This window comes from Microsporum canis, genomic scaffold (genome assembly GCF_000151145.1).
Source record: "Microsporum canis CBS 113480 supercont1.6 genomic scaffold, whole genome shotgun sequence".
Lineage (NCBI taxonomy): Eukaryota > Fungi > Ascomycota > Eurotiomycetes > Onygenales > Arthrodermataceae > Microsporum > Microsporum canis.
In genome coordinates, this window is record NW_003299164.1 from 423,323 (window position 1) to 445,536 (window position 22,214).

The following is a 22,214-nucleotide window of genomic DNA, read 5'->3' on the forward strand; positions in this document are numbered from 1 at the left end:
TGTGGGAAATCTGCCATGTCCAAGGTACCCGGCGAGATGCTGAGCAAGTGCTGGCCCACCGTGGGTCAGCCCCAGGCTGCTGGAAGGATAAGGCGGGAAACCAGGTGTTATCGATGAGATACTAGATTAGGCAGAAGCATTAAGTTAGGTATAGGGTAGTCGGGTATCGATATTTTATTAATTATTGTAGTTAGCTACACATTTTACAATAATTGGGAGGCACTGGTAAACCTAGGATATGGAGAAGAAAAGGAGGTATGTGTCTTGTAATTTTATAATTACCACGTCCGCAAAGGGTCCCAGCCCCTATGAATAAAGTATGCTGTTTTCAAATCCCAGATTGGTATGCCGAGGACCAGTGATAGGGCAAAACATCGAGTAATGGCAAGCTGAAGAGACGGCGTGGGGCAAGTAACCAGAAGCAATAATGGGATAATGGAGATGCCAACACTGCATATGGCAATATCGGACCACGGGTCTACCAATACTGCACCAATCATGCTAAGCGAGAAGTAAGTATTGAAGGCCATCGAATGGTCAAGAAGTCGGGATTAAGTGACTTACAGGCACAAAGTTGTGAAGATAAGAGTAAGCCTACTGCCAAGTGCGGTGGCTATTGTCTTCTGTCCTACATCAGCATCTGTGTGCTGATCTGTATATGCCCCCATTGCATGGAACGCAGAACCGATGAAGAAGATGAATAGACCGTTGCGCAAAACATCGCTGGAATAGTGCGTTAGGTCCTTATCACCACTGCAGACGTATCCGCACGCCCATGCCGCCCAGCAAGCTATACCGTTGGAAAACGAGTCTATGACGGGCCTTTCTTTCAACCGCAGTGGTGGCGCCGAGTATGTCCAGGCAATCAGTAGGGTTAACGCCATGTATCCCATAACTAGAGGTGACCGAAGAGCAGCCGGGAGCGTGAGAAGGAGAACGAGGACGGATGCGACTTTAGAGGCAGAGAGGACAAACTGATGATCAGCCTTCTGCAGACGAGCACCATCAACCCATGTATCCTTTTTGCGAGGGTTCAGCATATCAGAATCGTGGTCGTAGACATCATTTACTCCAAAAAGGACTATACATATATTAGCGAAACAGCATGTCTTGAACCAGCGCATGTGGTGTATACCTATGCAGAGAGGGAACGAAAACGCAAGGGCGAGTAGTATCCCCGGCAGAAGCTCAGGATAGCTACCGGAGTGTATGATGCCTAGAAAGTAGGTGGAAGACACCAGTAGGCAGCCTATAGGACGACTGACCCTGGCAAGAAGGCGAACCCGTTCAAGGACCGCCATGAAGGAGTGTCAAAATGTAGGTCGAATAGGGATGAAAATGCAGTAATATCGAGGATATCGAGATGTCGACGGGGATAAAAGGGAGCTCTTGCAAGTCTTTATACCTGGCACAGGGTGGAAAAGAGGCAGTGTCAACCCCCCCCCCCCCCCCATGGGGCCCTTTCAAAAGAGTCATGCCATGCGCGGCTAGAGGTGACACCCGACTGAGGTGAATGGCCGGGGACGGGGATATCATGTTATTCATGGCCTCTTCCTTTAGTTGTGGATATCAACATGAGCGGCCGTCTCTTGTCAAGTCTCCCTTTCAGGCCTCCGTTTTCAGTCATGTAGCCGCTGGCCCCCGTTATTGACCAGCAGGGAGAACAAGGGTTAAAAGCAGCTATAATCCATGTCCTATATGTCCTTTGTAATCTGTACATACGCCTAATGCATCCTGATATCACATCTAGAGGCTTGGCCTCTTACTAGCAGTAGTAGTTGTTGGTTAATATTTTCTTTTTGTACGCGGTAACTCGTTAGGCGGAGTGTTGGTCAAGTCAACCCATCATCATATCATATTACACCACGACACCGGACTGTTATATCCATAGAAAGAATAAAAGAGCAGAAAGAGTAGAAAGAATAAAAATGATAAGAGAAAAAAAAAAGAAATGAAGAAGTGACCAAACTGAGGCTCGATCTCAGGACCTTGTCGGTGTTAACGACACGTGATAACCAACTACACCATTCGGCCTTTCTTGTTGGATGACGATCAGTTGAAGCGCGTCTTAGCGGGTAAAGTTGGGCCCTGAGGCTTCTGCCTGACATGATCATACAGAAGGATAAGAGAGAGAGAGAGAGAGAGAAGAGAGACACCATCCACAGGCAACAAGGAGAGATGGAGTCTACCTCGTCCCAGCCAAAGATGGTCCAGACAGTGCTGAACTTTGGCTCTTCTCGCTCCCAGGGCAAAGATACACCCCAGATCATCAGAAGGGACCCTGATACCACCAGCACTAAGGATACCCTGGGCCGTGATAGCGGCATGGACTACGAGATGGAGCTTGACAGCGAGAGCAAGCTGGACAGCCAGACCAGCCTTGGGTCTACCGACTGGCCACCCTCTCAGTCGACAGGAGCAGCAGTGCCGTCACAGTCTCCGGCACAAAATGCAATGCAGAGACGGAAGATACTGCGGTGCATCGCCGGAGAGACGAGCACTTTCTTGCCTGGCATCCTAGAGATGGCTCCCTGGGCACCGCCAAACGGATATCTCTACTCTCCGAACAAGGTCTCGGAGATACATCCAAAGTACTGTCCGCGCTTCAGCAAGACTTCCATCCGCGTACTCAACGCAGACACTCTAGACACAGCCATCGCCCTGGCTAACTGCGCGCAGTACGTCACTGTGCGGGACAAGAAGCCAGTCTGTGTTTTGAACATGGCAAACGCCTACAGTGCCGGAGGAGGGTGGAAGAACGGGGCCCTCGCGCAGGAAGAAACACTCTGCTATCGAACCAGCCTCAGCTTCACGCTTAAACTGAGATTTTACCCCCTCGACGAGCTGCAGGTGATATACTCGCCCACGGTCCTGGTCATACGCAAGAGCATAGATGACGGACACGGCCTCTTGTCATTCAACAAGCCTGAGAAACTACCAGTCGTAAGCGTCGTCAGTGTGGCGGCCCTGTGCGAACCCAAGGTAGCTGTCAAGAAGATACCGGTTCCAAACTCGTCTGATGCCCGAGTTGAAGAGGTATTCAGGGATGTTGCCGATCGCGACATGACCAAGGACAAGATACGCATGGTTCTACGGACCGCTGCGTTTAATGGCCATCGGAGACTGGTGCTGGGCGCGCTGGGTTGCGGGGCGTTTTTGAACCCGCGTGAGGACGTTGCCGACTGCTTTGCTGAGGTGTTTAACGAGAAGGAGTTTAGTGGCGGGTGGTGGGAGAGCATTATATTCGCAGTCATGGACGATCTAGGCGAGGGAGAGGACGGAGATGGGAACTACGGCGTCTTCTATAGAAAGCTTCATGGCATGATGGTATGAATGTACATGTGTTTTTTTTTTTGGCAGCAAGCTTGCATATAATCTGTTTATAGTTGTTTAGCGACCGATATAAGCCTAGCATGAAACTGGTTTTACAAGCAAAGAGAGATAAAAGATTAGTATAACAAGGCCGTTTTCCTATAAAGAACAGGCCTACTCTACCGTCCAGAAACTCCTAGCTCGCCAACGAACAGTAATACATAAAGCGAAAGGAACAACATTGCACACGAAAACGGATGGAAACAAGGTAGATGATGGATCTCACTTCTTTGAGGCAGATCGTCCCCTTCTCAGCGGTACCGGTGGCTCTTCTGGCTCAGCCTTCACCTTTGTAGCCCTGGACTTCTTCGATGCCGGCGTGGTAGCGGTGCTATCCTCTTCCTTGACGGCCTTTGTAGCTGGTTGCTTGCGCTTCCGGCCCGGAGTCGCTGGTGCTGCCGCTGGTTCATCTGCATCGTTCTCCTCTGCCTTCACTTTCGACGTGGCCTTTGCCTTGACGGCGGTCTTTTTAGGCTTGGTATCTGCCTCCTCCTCTTCGCCATCGGCTACTTCACCGTTCTTCTTCTGCACTGATGGAACGACAGCACTTGTGCGGCCACCAACTGTCACAAAGACGATCGCTTCTCCACTGGGGAGTTTACCCGCAGCGCCCTTCTTGCCTTTACCCCATCGGTGGTGAAAGAGCCAGTCTGTAGGGAAGTCGGATGACTCCCCTTTCAGGTCAACTGACACAGAGCACACGTAATTTATAGCAGAGTGCAGCTCGGTGATCTGGTTATCCCTGAGCGTGTCGCTGTACTGCTCAGGGTGAATGCGAGCATGGTATAAGATCTCATCTCTATCTCCAGCGTCAGTTTACCCCCTTTGTAGTGAAAACAATAGATAGAGAAAATATGAGCATACCCCATCCAGTTACCCAATCCGCTGATATTAGCCTGGTCCAGCAACAAGGCCTTTATAGGGACCTTCTTCCTCCGCACAAGAGCCTTCAGCCAGTCCTCCGTCACAATGGCCTTGTCGATGACCGGGTCTGGCCCATTCTCCTTCAGAGGCGTATACTTCCTGATATCATCCCCGGGACAGTCCACAAGCCTGACACGGCCCAGCCTCCTCGCATCCACAAACGCAGCCTCCGTCTTGGGCTCGTTATCCGTCTCTAGCAAAAACTTCCAAAACTTCGGGGGCCAGACGTCTGCTTCAAAGTTCTCGTTTTTCCCATTGCTTCGATAATAGGTATTCTCGCTCCTGATCTTCAACCACCCCGTCATCCCAAAATGCATGACAGGGTGCGGCGGAGAAGACATGATCATCCAGAAGTATTTGCCTTGCTGGCCTGTTCCTATCACTGTCTTGCCCTGCATGTGCTTCTTGAATTCTTCAGCACTGGTGCCAACTTTGCCGAACAGGAGGTCGTCATGGTTGGCTACGACTTTGGCGATTGTGTGTCCTACCAGGTGCTTTCTGATATAATTCACAATCCGCGCAACTTCTGCTAGCTCAGGCATGGTGATAGAGCTGAAACACGAAGGAAATGAGATAAGAGAACTGAAGCTGGCTCTTTTTACTAATTGACTTGACCCAAGTCTTCGAGTCAATGTTCGTTAACTAATCCAACGGGGCTGGCAGAGAAGAAGAAACACAAGTCTCGATGCGATTGGCAGCTCGACTGGCGTTCCGGGTCAGAGATGATGAAAGGGTTGCAAGTTGGAGATCTTCCGGGAAATTTGAACACAGCAACAGGAATACGTTTATACCAAGAAATGAACAGTTTGAGGGTACGGAATGCCTCGCTTAAGATATCCAATCCATAACATGTCGAAAAGGTAGATACAAAGAAGAAGAAACGGCTTTTGAGCGACCTGACAGCTTAGCTTCGTGTTTCCTTCGCGTCGATATCACCAACCAGTGCGGTTCCCTGCCACCTTGGCGTCTTCTCTAGTGTCTAGGTACATCGTGATAAAATAAAAGGCCGTTGAAAGCTGCATAGTTTATATACAACTAGACTTCTTCCTTTTCTTCGGAAGGAAAAAAGCTGAAAAAAAGCTGAAAAGGCTGAAAAAAGCTCGAAAAGAGCTGCTGGTCATGTGACATCTTTAGATATCTTGGATTTGAACCAGACAAGAAAGAATCACAACTTTGGAGCTGAAGAAACAAGCTGTAGAAACTTGTATATCTGCCATTTCTTGACTTATAGCACTGCTGTGCCCGGCAGCTGAGCTTCAGGCTGGATTTGTTTTGGACTAGACAGTCAACCGCGGCGACGGTTGCCTCTGGTGGTAGCAAGATGTCAAAGACATCGACACAGCCGAAGCTGTCACCACAGTTTTGTTTCAATGAACGAGCATTAAGAGGTGAGTTGGGCGATACCTGCTATTGATACCTATTTACTGATACTGTGGCGTCAGATTTCCTTCGAATCTCTCGATCGACGATAGATGACTCCATATCTCAAAACCTGAATGCGCTGATTACCCCGGCCCGGTCAGGGTTCGACCCGTCCTCGACCACCGCCAGACAGACAGAAATGTCCCATCACGGCCAGATTGACGGAGAGAGATGTCAGACTTTCAAAGACGAGGTCTTGTTCGCTTCCTGGCAAGCTAGATCGGATGTCTTGACGTACTGTGCCGGCGTTGCTACGAGTCCTGACCCCGACGATCCGGATCTGTTGCTACGACAGGAAGAGTCATCGAGGGACCGGGAGAGAGTGGTAGATGAACGCCTGGATCCTTATTCGGCCAGGTTCTTCCCCAAGGAGCCGCGGACAGAGTCCCTCGCCATGCTGATCCGGAACGAACGTGGCGTGGAGAGGATAGTGAGGTCTCGCACCTGGGATATAGTGGGAGAGCGCTGTGGCAACTCATTTGAGAGCTGGGAGGATGCTCTCAACCGGTGGCGGGCAAAGCGCGAGCAGTCTCATTGACCGTTGACTTCTCTCCGTCTCCCCGCAACCCGTGAACGGACCTCTCTTTCCCCTCCCCTGAACGAATAATGACTCGAGCGGAGCAAAACTGTATCATTTTATACGGGCGTACGGCAGGAGTCTTTATTTGATCTACAGAAGATTAACCGAAGATAATACACGCCTGGTTATTGTCATTGCATAAAAGGCAGCATGTACGATAGGAAGAATCATGTATATATACTCTCCAGAATACCCATTCATGAATACGAACCAAGTCACAGAAGCTATCCATGGGCCACTGAACTATCTATCCTTATATTGTTCTTCTGCCTTTGAATGAAACCGCAAAAGGCCAAGTCACCTGACTTGCCCCGGATAAACTATTTTATTTTATTTTTATTATTTTTTGGTTTGCACAAACAAGTTGACGGAATTGAAGCCAAAAGGAAGACAACGAATTGGTTGACGAGCTTCAGGACGAAACATCTACGAAGATACGAAGGATTTCTTTACTTGACTACCAAAGGTCTTATTTTTGTCTGCTGTTCTGGAACCGGGTAGAGGGGCCTTTGCCTTTCGCTTTTCTTTTGGCTTATTGTCCCGCCCTTCAGCCCACCAATTCACGAAACCCCGGTGTCCCTCCTATTGACCGAAACATCCTATTCACCTTTCTTGTGGTAGACCTGGCTAGGCGCCCCGGACTGTAGAATAGGGCGGCCATCATGCCTCAGCCATTGAGCTCGAAAGATAGCTCATTGTTCCGTCAAGTAGTTCGGAATTGCGAGAATAAACAGTATAAAAAAGGTGCGAGCTTGCCCGCTATTGAGGAAGAACGATATTGAACCCCCCGTATTGTTGTCTATTGTCCTGACTATGTGCTGTCTATAATTATAGGGCTCAAGGCCGCGGAGCAGATCCTTAAGAAGAACCCAAACCATGGAGACACACAAGCGATGAAAGGGCTCATGTTGAGCTACCAGGGACAACAGGAAGAAGCATTTGCGCTGGCTAAGATGGCTCTCAAGAACGATATGAAGTCGCATATCTGCTGGCACGTCTACGGCCTGCTCTACCGCGCAGAGAAGAACTACGATGAAGCTATCAAGGCCTATAGATTTGCTCTCAAGCTCGAGCCGGAGTCACAGCCTATACAGCGAGATCTGGCCTATCTACAAGCTCAGATACGGGATTTCCAGGGATACATTCAAAGCAGATCAACAATGCTTCAGCAGCGGCCCGCGCTCCGTCAGAACTGGACTGCGCTTGCGATTGCCTATCACCTCGCGGGCAACCTCTCGGAAGCAGAGAATGTGCTTACGACTTACGAAGAAACGCTAAAGACGCCCGCGCCGCGAACTGACATGGAGCACTCTGAGGCGGTTTTATATAAGAATATGATTATTGCGGAATCAGGTGACCTGGAGAAGGCCCTTGAACACCTTGAAGCCGTCGGCAAACAGTGTTTCGATATCCTTGCCATCATGGAAATGCGCGCGGACTACCTCCAACGGCTTGGCCGAACATCCGAAGCTGTTGCCGCTTATGAGGCTTTGTTGGAGAGAAATCCAGAAAACTCGCAGTACTATGACCATCTAATTGAGGCCAAGGGAATACCTAAGGGTGACCATAAAGCCCTGAAGGCTGTTTATGATTATTGGGTTGAACAGAATCCTCGCGGAGACGCACCTCAGCGCATTCCTTTAGACTTCCTAGAAGGAGATGATTTTAAAGAAGCTGCAGATGCGTACCTTCAGCGAATGTTGCGCAAGGGTATACCGTCTACATTCGCCAATATTAAGACACTCTACACTAACCCTGAAAAACTAGCTGTTATTCAGGAGCTTGTGGAAGGTTATGCAGCCGGGGATCTAAAGGACCAACCCAATGGGTCTGCCGACAAACAGGCAAACGGAGATGAGTCGCGGTTTGAGGGCTCCGTTCTCTACTTCCTTGCCCAGCACTACAACTACCACCTAAGCCGTGATCTTGAAAAGGCGATGTCCTACGTGGATAAAGCCATCGAACTCTCACCCAAATCGGTAGAATGTTGGATGACCAAGGCACGGATATGGAAGCACTACGGAAACCTTGCCAAAGCTGCAGAAACCATGGAAGCTGCTCGGCTACTGGACGATAAGGATAGGTACATCAATTCAAAGGCCGTCAAGTACCAGCTCCGACACGACGAAAACGACAAAGGCCTTGATAACATGAGTAAATTTACTCGAAATGAAACTGTTGGAGGCGCGCTTGGGGACCTGCACGAAATGCAATGCGTTTGGTTCTTGACTGAAGATGGCGAATCATACCTGCGTCAACGGAAGCTCGGCCTGGCCCTAAAACGGTTCCATGCAATCAGCAATATCTTCGATATATGGCAGGAAGACCAGTTTGATTTCCACAACTTCTCTCTACGCAAAGGCATGATCAGGGCTTACATCGATATGATTCGATGGGAAAATTGCCTACGGGAACACCCGTACTATAGCAGAGCTGCCATCGGGGGAATAAAATCTTATATCCTACTACACGATGAGCCAGATCTTGCTCACGGGCCCATTCCCAGCGGTATGAACGGGGCCGATGGAGGTGTGGATAGTGCTGAGCGTAAGAAGGCTCTCAAGAAGGCCAAGAAGGAACAGCAGCGACTGAAAGAGGCAGAGGCCGAAAAGCAGAGACTCAAGAAGGCTTCTGGAACAGGCACTGGTGGTGACTCCAAGAAGGAGGACACCGACCCTCTTGGCTTGAATCTGGTTCATACCTCTGATCCACTGAAGGAAGCCATGAAGTTCTTGAACCCCTTGCTGGAGGCTTGCCCGGGTAACATTGATGCGCAGATGGCCGGCTTTGAGGTGTACATCCGAAGAAGTAAGTATCTGCCCTTGGAATATACCGATACGTTTTACCACAGTTACTGACTGGACTTATGTATAGAAAAATACCTCCTGGCAATCAAATGCCTGCTCGCAGCTCATGCCATCGACCCATCCAACCCAACCCTACACATCCAACTCGTCAAATTCCGCCAACAGTTTGACGCAGGCGCCGCCGCAGCCCTCACGCCACCAGACATCATCGACCTTATCAACGCAGAATTTGATATCCTGCTACCCAAATCCACCGATCTCACGAAATGGAACGAAGAGTTCCTATCTTCCCATGCAAAGAGCGCCGCCCACGTCCAGGCAGCACTAACAGTCCGCCAAATGCTCAGCCCGGAGTCAAAGGGCCAATCTGAAAAGGACCTTATTTCATCCATCGACCTAGACACCACAACGCTCGAGGACGCTTTGGCTGGTCTCAGCTTACTTGATGACTGGGGCAGTGCAGCAGAGACGAAGGCTTCGTATTCATCCAACGCTCGCCGCAGATGGACAAAGGCTTCTGTATTTCCGCAGTGAGAGATAGTATTCCCGTGTGATGGGGAAATCTTCCAACATGTTCGTGACCTGTGTGTAACTATTCTGTCTTGAGCATTTTCCTGCTTCATCCGAGTTTTAAAAATTAATCTTAGAGCAGAAAAAATGAGAAACGATATAATCACATATTGGCTCCTTTCGTTAGCCGTAGAAGTTGAAGTATTTTGTATAATTAATACACCATCCCATGCCCCGAGTCCTCTCTATACACATGATATATCATACACAAGAAGCAGGCAATTATATAAAAATACAGACAAGGCAGGCCAAAAGCCAACCAAAGTAGCTATCATTCATACATGAGACGGCATCACATCTATTCACCATCCTCACCGTCTAAATTCCCAATTACAACTTTACTCCTGGAATTCTCCTCCTCTCCCCATCCATACGTATCCCAAAGTCGTTTCCAGGCCGGAACATGCGTCGGCCGCTCTTGACCCATAACCCACTCTTTACCCTCAGCAATACGCTGTGATCGAGCAAGGTCTTCAGGGGAGAGCACGAATCTGCGCATTCGAGAAGCGATTCGGGGATCGAGAACCATGGCATCGGTCCATTCTCGCTCCTCTCTGATCTCAGCAGGATCGGTAGGTTTTTTGTACGCTGACTTGTGCCAGTCTTTTTCCTCCTCTTGAAGGACCGATTGCTGCTCACTTGCATCTGAAGGGGAAGTCAGCGGTTCTTCTTCTTCAGAGGTTGATGGCTGGCTTTGAGTGATTGCTGAGAAGTCAGAGTCAGAGCTGTATGTGCTGTTGGTGTAGGGCCGTATGGATGAAGCGAGTACTGCAGCTGCAACTTGTTCTCCGACGGTGTCTGCCATGCGGCGGCGCGTGAGGAAGCGGTACATGCGGATTGGAGTGTTGAGGAAGCCTAGTATATGGGGAAATGCAATGGGAGCTGAGCCGTCGAACTCGGTGGGAGCGATGGGGGAGATTTGATGGGTGGTATAGGCGGATGGAAGAAGGTAGGAGGCAGGAGGACCGGTTGGCTTTGGTTTCTCAGCTGGTTTCTCAGTCTCCTTCTTTTCTTCTGTTGTTGGAGAGTTTTCATCCGGCGTGTCTGAGAGTAATGGCTCCTCCACCACGACTGGCTCGTCCGGCTTGAGAGAAGCAGGGTCAACCAGGGGGCCCAACCAGCCTTCGTGGATGCCACGAATATATTCTTTCCATGCATGTCGACCGAGAACCAGATCGCCTTTCGTCTCAGGCTCGTCATGAACGCCCGTCACCTGCCGTATGTGTCGAAGCCTGGTCTCGTAGTCTGCGGTATCAATATCAGGTTCCGGCAGCGGCCCTGACTCCCCGGCCAGCTCTCTCCTCTTGCGAATCCTGCTTGCAACAGCAGCTCTGAGATCTCCTTCCCTTCTCCCCTCTACGACTTCGTAGTCCAACGCTCCGGAGACTAGGATCGGCTTGACGTAGTCACGGAAATGGTCCCTTGCGTTCCGCATGCTGTCTCCCGGAGGGGCAGAGAGAAAGACAGTAATCTTCCTGCGAGTCTCGTTCGTCCGTAGCGGTTCATTGGCAAGGTGTGCTACCACGTTCGACCATTTGTCTTGTATCTTTTTCTTCTCACGGCGGTCATAGACAAGAGCACCAACGAAGGAGCCGGTGACGGTCAGGAATATCATCCAATTCCTCGACGGGAGCTTTAGCTTGATGTTTGGAAGCCCTAGCAACCTGTTAGCATTTGTATCTACCTTATTTACTCATATATTCGCCTTACCTAGCATGCGCAGGGCAGGATTCTGCGGCTTTGGAGCTGGCTTTGGAACAGCAGCAGCAGCAGCATCAGAGCCTGAAGCCGGAGTCTCCATGGCTGTCGATGAACTGAGCAGGTCAACCTGCTCTCCAGCTGTATAGACTTAACAACTGTTTATTATCTTCTTCTTCTTCTTCTTTGCGACTTCATGAAGCTCTTCTTTGTCCATGAAAAAATCTAGCGGACTTACTTTTCTCCGTTATTTCGCTTCAAGACTGAAGATGAAGAGAAGAAGATAACTTGCTACTTATTCATATAAAGATACAGAGATATATAGATGTATAGATATATAGAAGAATCTGGTGATATTGACAGAGAGATTCATGTCTGGTCACTTTCTGTGCTGTAGATGTAGAAACACCGCAAAAAGTCCATAATCCGCATATCAACACACAAAATATTCAACTTCTATCATCTTGACTACAGAATATTAATCAAATATAAGGAACATGACCATATTAAAGTGATATAAAGGAGAAAGGCCCCTTGCTGCGAGGTGTTTTCTTGAACGTTTCGCATGCCCTTGAAAAAGTCGTTTCAGATCTTCAACTTCGGCTTCTTCTTCTTCCACCGCATCCCCCCTTTTTACTCGCATTTTCTACAACAAGCGGCGAAGGACAGACCGGAATAGCTTGACAGCCTGAGCAGTTCGTCTTCTTCTTGCTATACAAACGGCCATGGACGGCAACAGAAACAACCCCAACGGTGCTCCGCCCAACGGCGGTGCTAATGGCCGGCTTCACCTAAACTTTGGCTACGACCAGCAGCAGCAGCAGTACAGCAACAACCCATCGAGCAACAGAGCCTATCCTACGACTCCATCGACCTTCCCGCAGCCCATGTATGCCGGCCAGGGCAATCAGGAGTTCGTCGACGCTCAGCAGAATGCCTACAACCAGGGATACTTCGTGAACAACCCCTATATGGGCGGCCACCAGCAGCAACAGCAGCAGCAGTATGCTCCAGCACCGCATGGAAGTGCTCCCCAGGCTGTGTACCAGCAACGAGCAGCTCCAGCTGGAGGACAGCACCAGGGGAACGACGAGACCTCGGGCCTGATACAGCAGTTTTCGAACCAGGACCTCTCTGCTTCCCCGCGGCCTGCTCGCGCCGCCCCGCAAGGGAGTCAACAGCGTCCTCGTACCGCTGGCTCTGCCGGCCACCAGCAGCAGCAGACGCCAGCTCACTTGACGCCTCCTGTTCCCGCTCGTGGTGCTAACCCGGAAGACGAGGAGCTCGTCAGATGTCCTGAGAGATACTCGGAGAACGCCCATAAACGTGGAAAGGCAGCCAAGGAGCTCGTCAATGTCTTCTTCCGCGAGAACATCGAGAGAGCTCGTGATAGGAATATGCGGTATGTCTATGTCTCTATATATTGTTCTGGAATAGTATACTGATCTATCTGTAGTGCCGCCAACCTCGACAAGATCTGCCAGAACGCAACCATCTCTGACGCAAAGCGGAAACATGAATCAGAGGCCATGGCGAAGAAGGAAGCCAACTTCCTCCGGTTTATCAGAACGAGAGAGACCCCTGCCAACTTCCAGACGATCAAGATCATCGGTAAAGGAGCGTTCGGAGAAGTCAAGCTCGTACAGCGCAAGACAGACGGCAAGATCTACGCCTTGAAGTCACTGATCAAGACTGAGATGTTCAAGAAGGACCAACTTGCCCACGTACGCGCTGAGCGTGATATCCTTGCCGACTCCAAGGACAACCCATGGCTCGTCAAGCTCCACGCCTCGTTCCAGGATAAGGCTTACCTCTACCTCCTCATGGAGTTCTTGCCTGGCGGTGATCTTATGACCATGCTTATTAAATATGAAATCTTCTCGGAGGATATCACCAGATTTTACATGGCTGAGCTTGTCATGGCCATCGAGGCCGTTCATAAACTTGGCTTCTTACATCGGTAGGCCTATTCCCCTTTTCTTCAAACAACAGAACCAGAGCTAACTAGAGGGTAGTGATATTAAACCAGATAATATTTTACTGGATCGTGGTGGGCATATCAAATTAACTGACTTTGGCCTGTCAACTGGCGGCAAGAAACAGCATGACAACTCATACTACCAGGCCCTGTTAAAAAATACATCCACATCCAAAGATAAGAATAGAAACTCTGGCTTCTTCTCGGATGCCATTAATCTGACGGTCTCCAACCGTGGTCAGATCAATACCTGGCGTCGATCACGTCGTGCCATGGCATACTCCACCGTTGGAACACCAGATTACATTGCCCCTGAGATATTCAACGGCCAGGGATACACCTATCTCTGCGACTGGTGGTCCGTTGGAGCTATTATGTTTGAGTGTCTCGTCGGATGGCCACCGTTCTGCGCCGAACAGCCAACGGATACATACCGGAAGATCGTTTACTGGCGTGAACATCTTGCTTTCCCTGAAGAACTTGTTCTCTCTAGGGATTCAGAGCATCTCATCCGAAGGTTCGTCCCTAACCCCTTTTTTCTTTTCACTATCCATAACCAACCCTGCTCACCTGTCAAATAGCTTCCTTTGTGATCCAGAAAACCGTATTGGCCAAGAAGGCGGCCAACACGGTGGCGCAACCCAGATTAAAAATCATCCATTCTTCCGTGGCGTCGTATGGGAACAGCTGCGCCGAATTCGTGCTCCCTTCGAACCCAGGCTCACCTCCAATATCGACGTCTCCTACTTCCCCATCGACGAGATTCCCCAGGAAGACAACAGTGCCCTCCTACGTGCCCAGGCCCGTGCTATGCCTGAGGAACAAGAGGCGGAGATGTCCCTCCCCTTCATCGGTTACACTTATAAGGCCTTCAATGCGTTTCAGAGCAGCTAATCGCAGCTTTGGGCGCAGCACTCAACTGAGCATGAAAGAAAAGGCTGTAATTGATATTTACGATCTTTTTCAAAGCGAGGGAAACACACGTTGCTCCGGGCGTTTATTTTCTAACTCTGTTCCTTGAATCGCCTCTTCTTTCTCTTCAGTAAATTCAAAAGTGATAAAAAAATATGTGTGATGACCTGGACTTGTGGATGTTGACCTGATAAATATCTCGATTCTTCGGATCTTCGGTATACCTGAATTTCCATTATCTGATAATTGGTCTGAGACCCGATATATAGCAGGAGAGATATTCAGCTAGGTTAACAATTCCACAATATGACAACATGACTGAACTTATTCAGAATCAAATCTCCATTCTTGAGATGATATCGTCAAATGCTATTTATTACACATGCCCATTAAACGCCATAACATATTCCCAGGCGCCCAGTAACAGAAATAAATTTATAACCAGTTCATCTCCGAATACCGGCCGGTGCCAGACCCGGAACACCACTATATCTCTCCTCTCTCTCAGTCTTAAACAACAACTGAATCCAAAACTCCTTACTATCCTCATCAAACCACGTCCACAACTTCCCTTCTCTCCTATCAACCTCTCGAGCCTGCAGTTTGAATCCACACGTCTGATACGGTTCCGCAGCAACGAGCAAATACTGATAATCCTTATCCGGCGGATCGTCCACCTTCTGCTCAAAAGCAGACATGAATCGAATCCGCGGCGTAACCCCCGGCGTAATCTCCTGATACTGAAGCTGAAAAAGTAACCCGTGCTGCCTGGTAAGCGGATCTCGAATCTTCGTGATCTTATAGCCCGGTCTACCGATCTTCACCGTGTTTCTCTTCACTTGTACGCCCATGTTGCCCGCAGGCAGGGCGCCGCCAGCTCCATCCTGAGCTCGGCCTTCCTTTTGCTCTCGTGCTGCTCGCCGGGCAAGGTTGGTCTGATGTTTTCGGCCCTGGGTGTGAGCGAGGTAGGACCCGTCATTTTGATGGACAGTAAGACAGAGACGGCACTCGAAGCTTCCGACGTGGTTTTTGAAGAAGTACGGATCCTTTGCGAGGTCGATGTGTTCGAGCGCAAGCTTGCGGAGTCGTTCTCTTCTGTCTGCGTTTGTGGCGGAATGCGACGCGACTCCGCCGCCGCCAAATTTGGAGCCTGCTCTGTTCTGTAGTTATTGCACGGTTAGTATATTTAATGCAAACCACTGGGCACAATAACTCACCTGGTAGTCCATCTTTTGCTGCGTGGTTTCAATACTTTGTTAATCTCGAGTTTCTTCGCGCTTTTGGGAGTTTTTGGGCGGAAATTTGCTAGGAGCTTTTTCTTAGTCGCTGATTGGCTTAATTTAATAAACTTGCTTGGAAGCTTTTTTCCTGGTCGTTGATTGGATGAAATTAATAAAATGAGGATATCAAATATTTATCTGCTTATAGAGAAGATTCAATTTATCCATCTCTTTCTAATGACTGCATTTTGATTAAGAGAAGTGTTTCTTTGCTAAGACAGACTTGAAACAGCTTGACTACCGAAACCGTCAAGGTTCTATTAGGGACATAGATACCTGCTCATTTACAAGTTGACTGGGTGAATGGTTCAAACACTGATAACCTTTTGATAATAACAATCTCGGTTTGATATCTTTAAATGAATAAAATAATTATCCACTCTTGCTAATGACTGATCAATATATTTCTGCTTAGAAGCTCCTTCGCGTAGTTGAATCTTTCCTTGTGGCCTCATTAAATTCACTTGCTCTTGTAGGTTTGGCTATAACTCCGTCAAACGGGGCTCCAGCGACTGGATATAGAAGGACTTATATATTTGGAAACTAAGTATAAACACGAAAGGCTCTCGGGGCTGTTCGTCCGTCATATAACTATTACTTTTTCATTTTAACCCAACAACCTTCACCGCTCGACACGACCAAGGTCAGCGTTTGCTTTTCTTCGCCAACTGGTGGGTATGGCCCCTTCTCTTCCGCCATTTCAATTGTTTCAAACGTCTGCAGTAACCTAACAACGGTATACCCTACCTCCAATAACGCGAACTCTTGACCTAAACATATTCGTGGGCCCCCGTTAAAGGGTAAATAGCCGTAACCCACATCCTTGAGTGAATCATCTTCCCAGCGTTCGGGGCGGAAGAAATTAGCATCGGGGCCGTAGATATCTTTACGGCGGTGCATAGCATAAACGCAATATCCTACTGCTTCACCTCGACGGACTAGGACAGGAGCTTTCCCGTCGACACCGCCACCAGTTGGAAGGATGGTTGTCTTTGTAGCCGCACGGGAGTTTACAGGGACGGATGGATACAAGCGAAGAACTATTGACCTGTTAGAAGGTTGCATGCGGTGTGACGTGCTAAAATGAGGAAGTTAATTACCTTCCTTGATAACCAGTGACAGGTATGATAATTTCTTGACTTGGTTGATTGTAGGGTCTGGTGCCTCAGGGCCGACACCGATTGCATCTTTGACTTCGTCGCGAAGTTTAGCAAGAACATTTGGATGCTGAACCAGTAGACGACTTAATTTGGGGTCTATTAGCAGTGGCTTATAAACATCTTCCTTCAGAAGTGAAAGACTTACAGAGTCCATGTGAGACAGCATGCCGTGGTGTCCCTTCCAGCTAAGAGAATATTAAGACACTGGTCCCTCAGGGCGCTTGGCTCACGGGTTTCTTGAATAAGAGCGTCAATAAACACATATGGCTCTTTCCGAAGATCTCTGTTCTGTTTGTGAACCGAGAGCTCCAAAGCCATTTGCACAGCATCGTCTATAAAATCATGACACATTTTACAGACGTCCCGAAATTTTTGGCCTCCCCAGAGCCAGTATAAATCACCTAGACGCCCCCGTTGGGCTAGATAGTCCTGCCCTACATTGAAAGCATTTGCAAATTCGGATTCGCGGCTTGTAATGCCTTCTGACTTCAAAGACGGCAGATGTTGTCCGAATAATAGGAACAGAGTCGTTTCGAAGGTGAGACGGAAAAAGAGTGGCTGCAGGTCAACAACACCAGTTTCGGGGACACTTTCAACGAGGTTGTTTACAGCATGTTTGATCTGCTCGAAATTATTGAATCGGTTGGACATGAATTGAGGTCGTAAAAGCTCGCGCGAGTGTTTCCATTTGGGCCCGTCTTGGGTGAAGATACCGCTGCCCAGTAAAGGTGCAAAGGTTGGGGGTCTCAAGCCGAGTCCAAAGTCTTTGGTTTGAGTACCAGGTTAGTACGTAACTATCAAATCTAGCTCTTCTTGTTAAGACTGTTTTACCAACCAGTAAATTGCGTAGATAGGATGGCCTCGATGTTTTCCGGATCGACTGTATCTATTCCTCGGGCGAAAAGAAGATTCTGCTCAAAGGTAACTCCCGAACTCGCAACTTCCTCGAGGAAAAGCTTCAGTATCTGCTGTCTTTTTTCGTAACGAAATGCTTTCACGAGTAGGTCAACCCCCAGAGGCCATTTCGCACTCCACCGTCGAGGTGGCTGGCACCCCTTGGACGCAGCAAATTGTTCATCCTTCTAGTATTCGAGTTAGACCGTGCACGTACTCCGTATTCTTTGGTGTAATTGTTAAGATCCTTTCATACCTGCGATTCGAAATGGGATCTAACAAGCTTATAGCATATCAGAACGAGAATAAAGCCTAGAGTAATGAGGCTGAGCATCGTCACAGCTTAGTAAGCTAGTTATATAAGCTAGCTCACGTTTTGAACTCTGTCAACACAAAGAAATAATTGCCTGGCGATGGGAGAACCAACATATAAATATTTCAAAGGAACTACACCAAATGCCGGCCCCTTACTCAGTATCTGAGATGATTTGGGAGAATTATACAAGCGGCGCGGGGGCCGTGACAGACATGCAGAATTCCACATATATCACACGCTAGCATGGGGTATTTGGTTTGGGACTGGGGGGGTTGATATGTTAAACTAGGGAGCTGATTGGCCTCCAGGACTTGAGTTACGCGCTGTCATTAACTTGCGGATAATAATAGCCATGAACAGGGCGCAAAGGGCTCTTTAAGAAAGGCAGTATGGGATCCTTGCAACAGAGCAAAGTCTCGTCTGTTGGCCAGAAGATGCTTGCACAACGATTTATACACCATAAACTGCGAGTATCATTGAGTTCTCGATGAGCAACGTTGGCCATTTTTGTGGACTATGGATCCGCTTTCAATTGCAGCCGGGGCGGTTGGGATTACCGACGTCTGTTGGCGTATTGTCAAATATCTAAAAGACATTCCCGCCGCCGTTGCAGGCGTTCAGAAGGAAATCGACAACTTAATCACTGAGGTTGAGTCCCTACAAACAATAGTTCGATCTGTCGATGAAGCATTTGAGGGGAGTTTCGTCAAATCTTCAAGCGAGTCTCCGTTGAGAGCAGCCAACCTCGAAAATCTGTGGAGAGACTGTAAGAAGAGCCTCGAAGGGTGCCAAAATATTGCAACTGAACTTGAACGCATCATTAAGGAGATCTACGGCAAAACTGGTGTGAAGGTTACCAGCAAGCTCGATGGACTGGGCAAAGAGAACCGTAGACGGGACAAAGCCACCGGTCTGCAGCGCGTACGTGATAGGCTTTCGACTGAGAAAGAAAATCTCCAGATCCTACTTACGGGAATCAGCTTGTGAGTATCATATATATCCGCTTGCCTGTTTAAACTTCCGAGGAGGATTAACCAACTATGTAGATACAATCACCATGTTTCACAAGATACCCTAGTTCAGATGTCGAAGGACCTAAGGTCCCTTGACCAAGACTTCAAGTCACAGATAATGTCTCTGGAAAACAGAATTCAATTTTCTGGTGGCATGAGTACGGAGAAAAATCAGGAAGACATAGCCACACTATCAAGAATCAGGCAGTTCCGCAATTCTGTTCGATCCGTCGCTACCGCTGTCTCCATTACCACACCCAATAAATTCTTTGACGTCCCTCAACCAGTCAGCAGTTTTTATACTGGGCGGACTCTCTTTCTAGAGAAACTGCAAAATATAATATTCACATCGGTAACTACGGAGCCGACGCAGAAACAGCTTCGCTTTGTCATTTACGGCATTGGTGGTTCTGGGAAAACACAGTTCTGCTCAAAGTTTGCAGAGCAGAATAGAGATAGGTGTGTTGTTCTTCTTATAGTTTCTCCCCAAGGTTTATAAAGACAATTATTAACTCTTTTTCCTGTAAGTTTCTGGGGAGTCTTTTGGATTGATGCCAGCTCTCATGAACGAATCAGACAGACATATGCGGAAATCGGCAAATTTGGCAAGGTTGAACCGAATCACAGCGCTGCAATGCACTGGCTCTCTAATCTTGAAGAGCGATGGCTCCTAATCATTGATAATGCTGATGATCCTCACATCGACTTACATGAGTATTTCCCTAAAGGCGATAGAGGCTGCATTATCGTCACAACAAGAAACCCAGCGCATAAGGTATACGGTAATATACAGCCGGGTTTTTTTGAGTTTCAAGGCATGGAGGACGATGATGCGCGTGCTCTTCTCCTACGAGCTGCTCGGCTGTCCGAACCTTGGGACGCGGATTCCTCGTCATGGGCTGTCCAAATCACTAAACAACTTGGATTCCTTGCCCTTGCTCTAATCCACGCTGGTGCTGCAATACGAAATGGCCTATGTACTCTGAAAGACTACTTGACATTCTATGATCGGGATTGGGAACGTATCCGTCGAACTCGCCGGTTATCCATCGACTCTAGTGGTCGACGTGATGAGTATATGAGTGCTCACGCGACATATGAAGTCTCTTACAGTGGCATTGAGAAAAAGGGAACTGAATCCTCACAAGATGCAATTCAATTGCTCAAGCTCTTTTCCTTTTTTTACTTTAAGAATATCCGATTCGACATCATAAAGAAGGCAGTAATAAACTGTGAAACCGAGAGGGCTGAGCAAGAAAAGAAGGACCAACATGAGGCGGAACGGCCATTGACTTGGTATCAGAAATACAAAACTATGCAGTTCAACATATTGAATTATATCATGCAAGATCGAAGCCCTCCAGCGTTACCCTCCTTTATTCGAGAAGGCAGAGCCACTCGGTTTTTCGACGAGGTACGAATACGCTACGCATTAAGAGAACTTGTGCAAATGTCACTTATCACGCACCATGAGTCCAACGACAGCTATTCAATGCACCCCCTAGTCCATAAGTGGGCACGGGAGAGGCCAGACATGAGTGCGTCAGAGCAAGCTGTTTGGTCGCAAGCTGCAGCTACAACACTGTCCCACTCGATTCTTCTTCCACCTCTGGGAGAAACTGAAGCTGACGAGCTCTTTCGGAGAGACATTCTCCCTCATATTGACCATGTACGAAAGTGTCTCCAAGTAGTTAATGATAAAATAACAGAGAACCGAAAACATCGCTGGTATGGGCTAGTTGAATGGCCTGGTGCGGGATCAAGGTTTGGTCGAGCTCAAGCACTGCTTTATGCAAAGTTTAGCATTGTATTTGCACAAAATGGACGCTGGAATGACGCCGAATCGCTTCAGCTAGCCGTAAAACACTATGCGGATAGCCTTCTTGGACTAGAGCACCCTGTCACCAGGCGGATAACGCTAGCTTTAGCGCTAACATACTGGAACCAGGGGAGAGGTGATGAGGCTGCAGATCTGCAAGATGCAGTTTTACAGGCCTGTATCACCTCATTGGGCCCCAACAGTCATGAGACATTGATGGCTATGGATCTTCTGGGTCAGGCGAGATGGCAGCAGGGAAGATACAGTGAAGCTAGAATGCTTCAGAAACATGCCGTTGACGGTTTACTCAAAGTTAGAGGCCCTAGTCACGAAGACACCCTTAGTGCAATGGGAAACTTGGGCCGGACACTGGCTAAGTTCTATGAAAACTTAGATGAAGCAAAGCAGCTTTTGACCGAAGCTTATGATGGAATGAGCAAAATTCTTGGCCCAAACCATCTGAAGTCTTTGGCCGTGAAGGAGGACATTGCCATGGTCACTTTACAAATGGAGGAGCAGCAAACCCTAGCCGCAACGATGATTGAGGAGGTCCTCGAAAGTCGCAAGGAGAAATTAGGCAAGGAACACCCATATACACTTCTAGCTATGGTTAACCTAGCGAGGGTCAAAATTGCGTTGGGTCAATACCAAGAAGCGGAATCGCTCGTCCTGAAAGGACTACAAGTTGCGGATAGAAATCTCGGCCGTAACCACATAGGGACATTGATGGGAAGAACGGTCTTGGGCGTCATACTGACTCGTGAATCTCGGTTTTCTGAGGCCGAAGCTACTCTTCTTGAGGTAATTGAAAATCTACGGCACCTTTCGACTTATAGAGGAGATTTCCATCCTGATCGCCTGGGTGCGATGATTGAGCTTGCGACCTGCTATAAATTGCAAGGCAAATTTGATCAAAGCATTAGGCTCTGCGACGAGACAATTGAAGGACTCAGTAGGATAAGCTTAAAGGAGCATCCTCTTGAAAAGAAGATGAAAAGGCTGAAAATAGAGCTGATTGAGATGAAAAATGGCAATGGGAAGTGAGTGAACATTGACAATTAAAACAGAGAGAGAGTTAATAGGTCAATTGCAACTCATAAGAGTTGGTAATGAATGTGGCTATGAGCACGTTGAGTGGATATAGATCGTCAATAGGTCGCCTCATCTGGATAGCATCAACCGGTTTTTGTTACATTAGCTAAGGGTGACTATAAGAAGTTACAACCTATATTTTCATAAGGGACAATAAATTGGTAGAACCCATTAGATAAGAACTGCTATGCAAATTTCTAGCACAGACTATACCAAATTACCAATTTTTATATTAATAAGAGGGCAAAGAACGCAGTAATATATATAAAAGGCTTTCTATGTAGTGAAGTGTCATGTTATTATAAACTAGGCTGCTAGTTTGGATTATAACGCTCTTCACCACTCGATGTCACAACCACTTGATGCACTACTTACCC

General features: G+C 48.2%; 10 protein-coding genes and 1 non-coding gene across 11 annotated transcripts; 5 read left to right on the forward strand and 6 right to left on the reverse strand.

The window, feature by feature from the left end:
- Positions 1-278: 278 nt before the first annotated feature.
- MCYG_06297 (prenyltransferase) lies at positions 279-1,301 on the reverse strand (the record flags this gene model as incomplete). The annotated part of the gene is made up of 3 exons (XM_002844287.1): positions 279-501; positions 565-1,081; positions 1,136-1,301. 3 exons carry the CDS (start codon positions 1,299-1,301, stop codon positions 279-281), a joined length of 906 nt encoding a protein of 301 aa, XP_002844333.1.
- Positions 1,302-1,960: 659 nt separating this feature from the next.
- MCYG_10564 lies at positions 1,961-2,034 on the reverse strand. Its single transcript has one exon. It is a non-coding gene; the product is annotated as a tRNA-Val (tRNA).
- Positions 2,035-2,178: 144 nt separating this feature from the next.
- On the forward strand, positions 2,179-3,458 carry MCYG_06298 (conserved hypothetical protein; the record flags this gene model as incomplete). The annotated part of the gene is made up of 2 exons (XM_002844288.1): positions 2,179-3,087; positions 3,387-3,458. 2 exons carry the CDS (start codon positions 2,179-2,181, stop codon positions 3,456-3,458), a joined length of 981 nt encoding a protein of 326 aa, XP_002844334.1.
- Positions 3,459-3,594: 136 nt separating this feature from the next.
- On the reverse strand, positions 3,595-4,838 carry MCYG_06299 (formamidopyrimidine-DNA glycosylase lyase mutM; the record flags this gene model as incomplete). Its single annotated transcript, XM_002844289.1, has 2 exons — positions 3,595-4,171; positions 4,237-4,838. 2 exons carry the CDS (start codon positions 4,836-4,838, stop codon positions 3,595-3,597), a joined length of 1,179 nt encoding a protein of 392 aa, XP_002844335.1.
- A 779-nt stretch (positions 4,839-5,617) lies between these two features.
- On the forward strand, positions 5,618-6,256 carry MCYG_06300 (conserved hypothetical protein; the record flags this gene model as incomplete). The annotated part of the gene is made up of 2 exons (XM_002844290.1): positions 5,618-5,684; positions 5,739-6,256. The coding sequence occupies 2 exons, from the start codon at positions 5,618-5,620 to the stop codon at positions 6,254-6,256; spliced, it is 585 nt and encodes a 194-aa protein (XP_002844336.1).
- A 704-nt stretch (positions 6,257-6,960) lies between these two features.
- Positions 6,961-9,639, forward strand: MCYG_06301 (NMDA receptor-regulated protein 1; the record flags this gene model as incomplete). Its single annotated transcript, XM_002844291.1, has 3 exons — positions 6,961-7,042; positions 7,133-9,106; positions 9,173-9,639. 3 exons carry the CDS (start codon positions 6,961-6,963, stop codon positions 9,637-9,639), a joined length of 2,523 nt encoding a protein of 840 aa, XP_002844337.1.
- A 334-nt stretch (positions 9,640-9,973) lies between these two features.
- Positions 9,974-11,476, reverse strand: MCYG_06302 (mitochondrial import inner membrane translocase subunit tim54; the record flags this gene model as incomplete). Its single annotated transcript, XM_002844292.1, has 2 exons — positions 9,974-11,331; positions 11,386-11,476. The coding sequence occupies 2 exons, from the start codon at positions 11,474-11,476 to the stop codon at positions 9,974-9,976; spliced, it is 1,449 nt and encodes a 482-aa protein (XP_002844338.1).
- Positions 11,477-12,098: 622 nt separating this feature from the next.
- Positions 12,099-14,245, forward strand: MCYG_06303 (serine/threonine-protein kinase cot-1; the record flags this gene model as incomplete). The annotated part of the gene is made up of 4 exons (XM_002844293.1): positions 12,099-12,775; positions 12,830-13,333; positions 13,389-13,868; positions 13,933-14,245. The coding sequence occupies 4 exons, from the start codon at positions 12,099-12,101 to the stop codon at positions 14,243-14,245; spliced, it is 1,974 nt and encodes a 657-aa protein (XP_002844339.1).
- A 464-nt stretch (positions 14,246-14,709) lies between these two features.
- Positions 14,710-15,492, reverse strand: MCYG_06304 (splicing factor 3a; the record flags this gene model as incomplete). The annotated part of the gene is made up of 2 exons (XM_002844294.1): positions 14,710-15,423; positions 15,481-15,492. 2 exons carry the CDS (start codon positions 15,490-15,492, stop codon positions 14,710-14,712), a joined length of 726 nt encoding a protein of 241 aa, XP_002844340.1.
- A 645-nt stretch (positions 15,493-16,137) lies between these two features.
- MCYG_06305 (n-alkane-inducible cytochrome P450) lies at positions 16,138-17,931 on the reverse strand (the record flags this gene model as incomplete). Its single annotated transcript, XM_002844295.1, has 5 exons — positions 16,138-16,583; positions 16,644-16,786; positions 16,849-17,467; positions 17,539-17,785; positions 17,854-17,931. The coding sequence occupies 5 exons, from the start codon at positions 17,929-17,931 to the stop codon at positions 16,138-16,140; spliced, it is 1,533 nt and encodes a 510-aa protein (XP_002844341.1).
- A 498-nt stretch (positions 17,932-18,429) lies between these two features.
- MCYG_06306 (tetratricopeptide repeat domain-containing protein) lies at positions 18,430-21,789 on the forward strand (the record flags this gene model as incomplete). The annotated part of the gene is made up of 3 exons (XM_002844296.1): positions 18,430-18,896; positions 18,960-19,385; positions 19,455-21,789. The coding sequence occupies 3 exons, from the start codon at positions 18,430-18,432 to the stop codon at positions 21,787-21,789; spliced, it is 3,228 nt and encodes a 1,075-aa protein (XP_002844342.1).
- Positions 21,790-22,214: the final 425 nt, after the last annotated feature.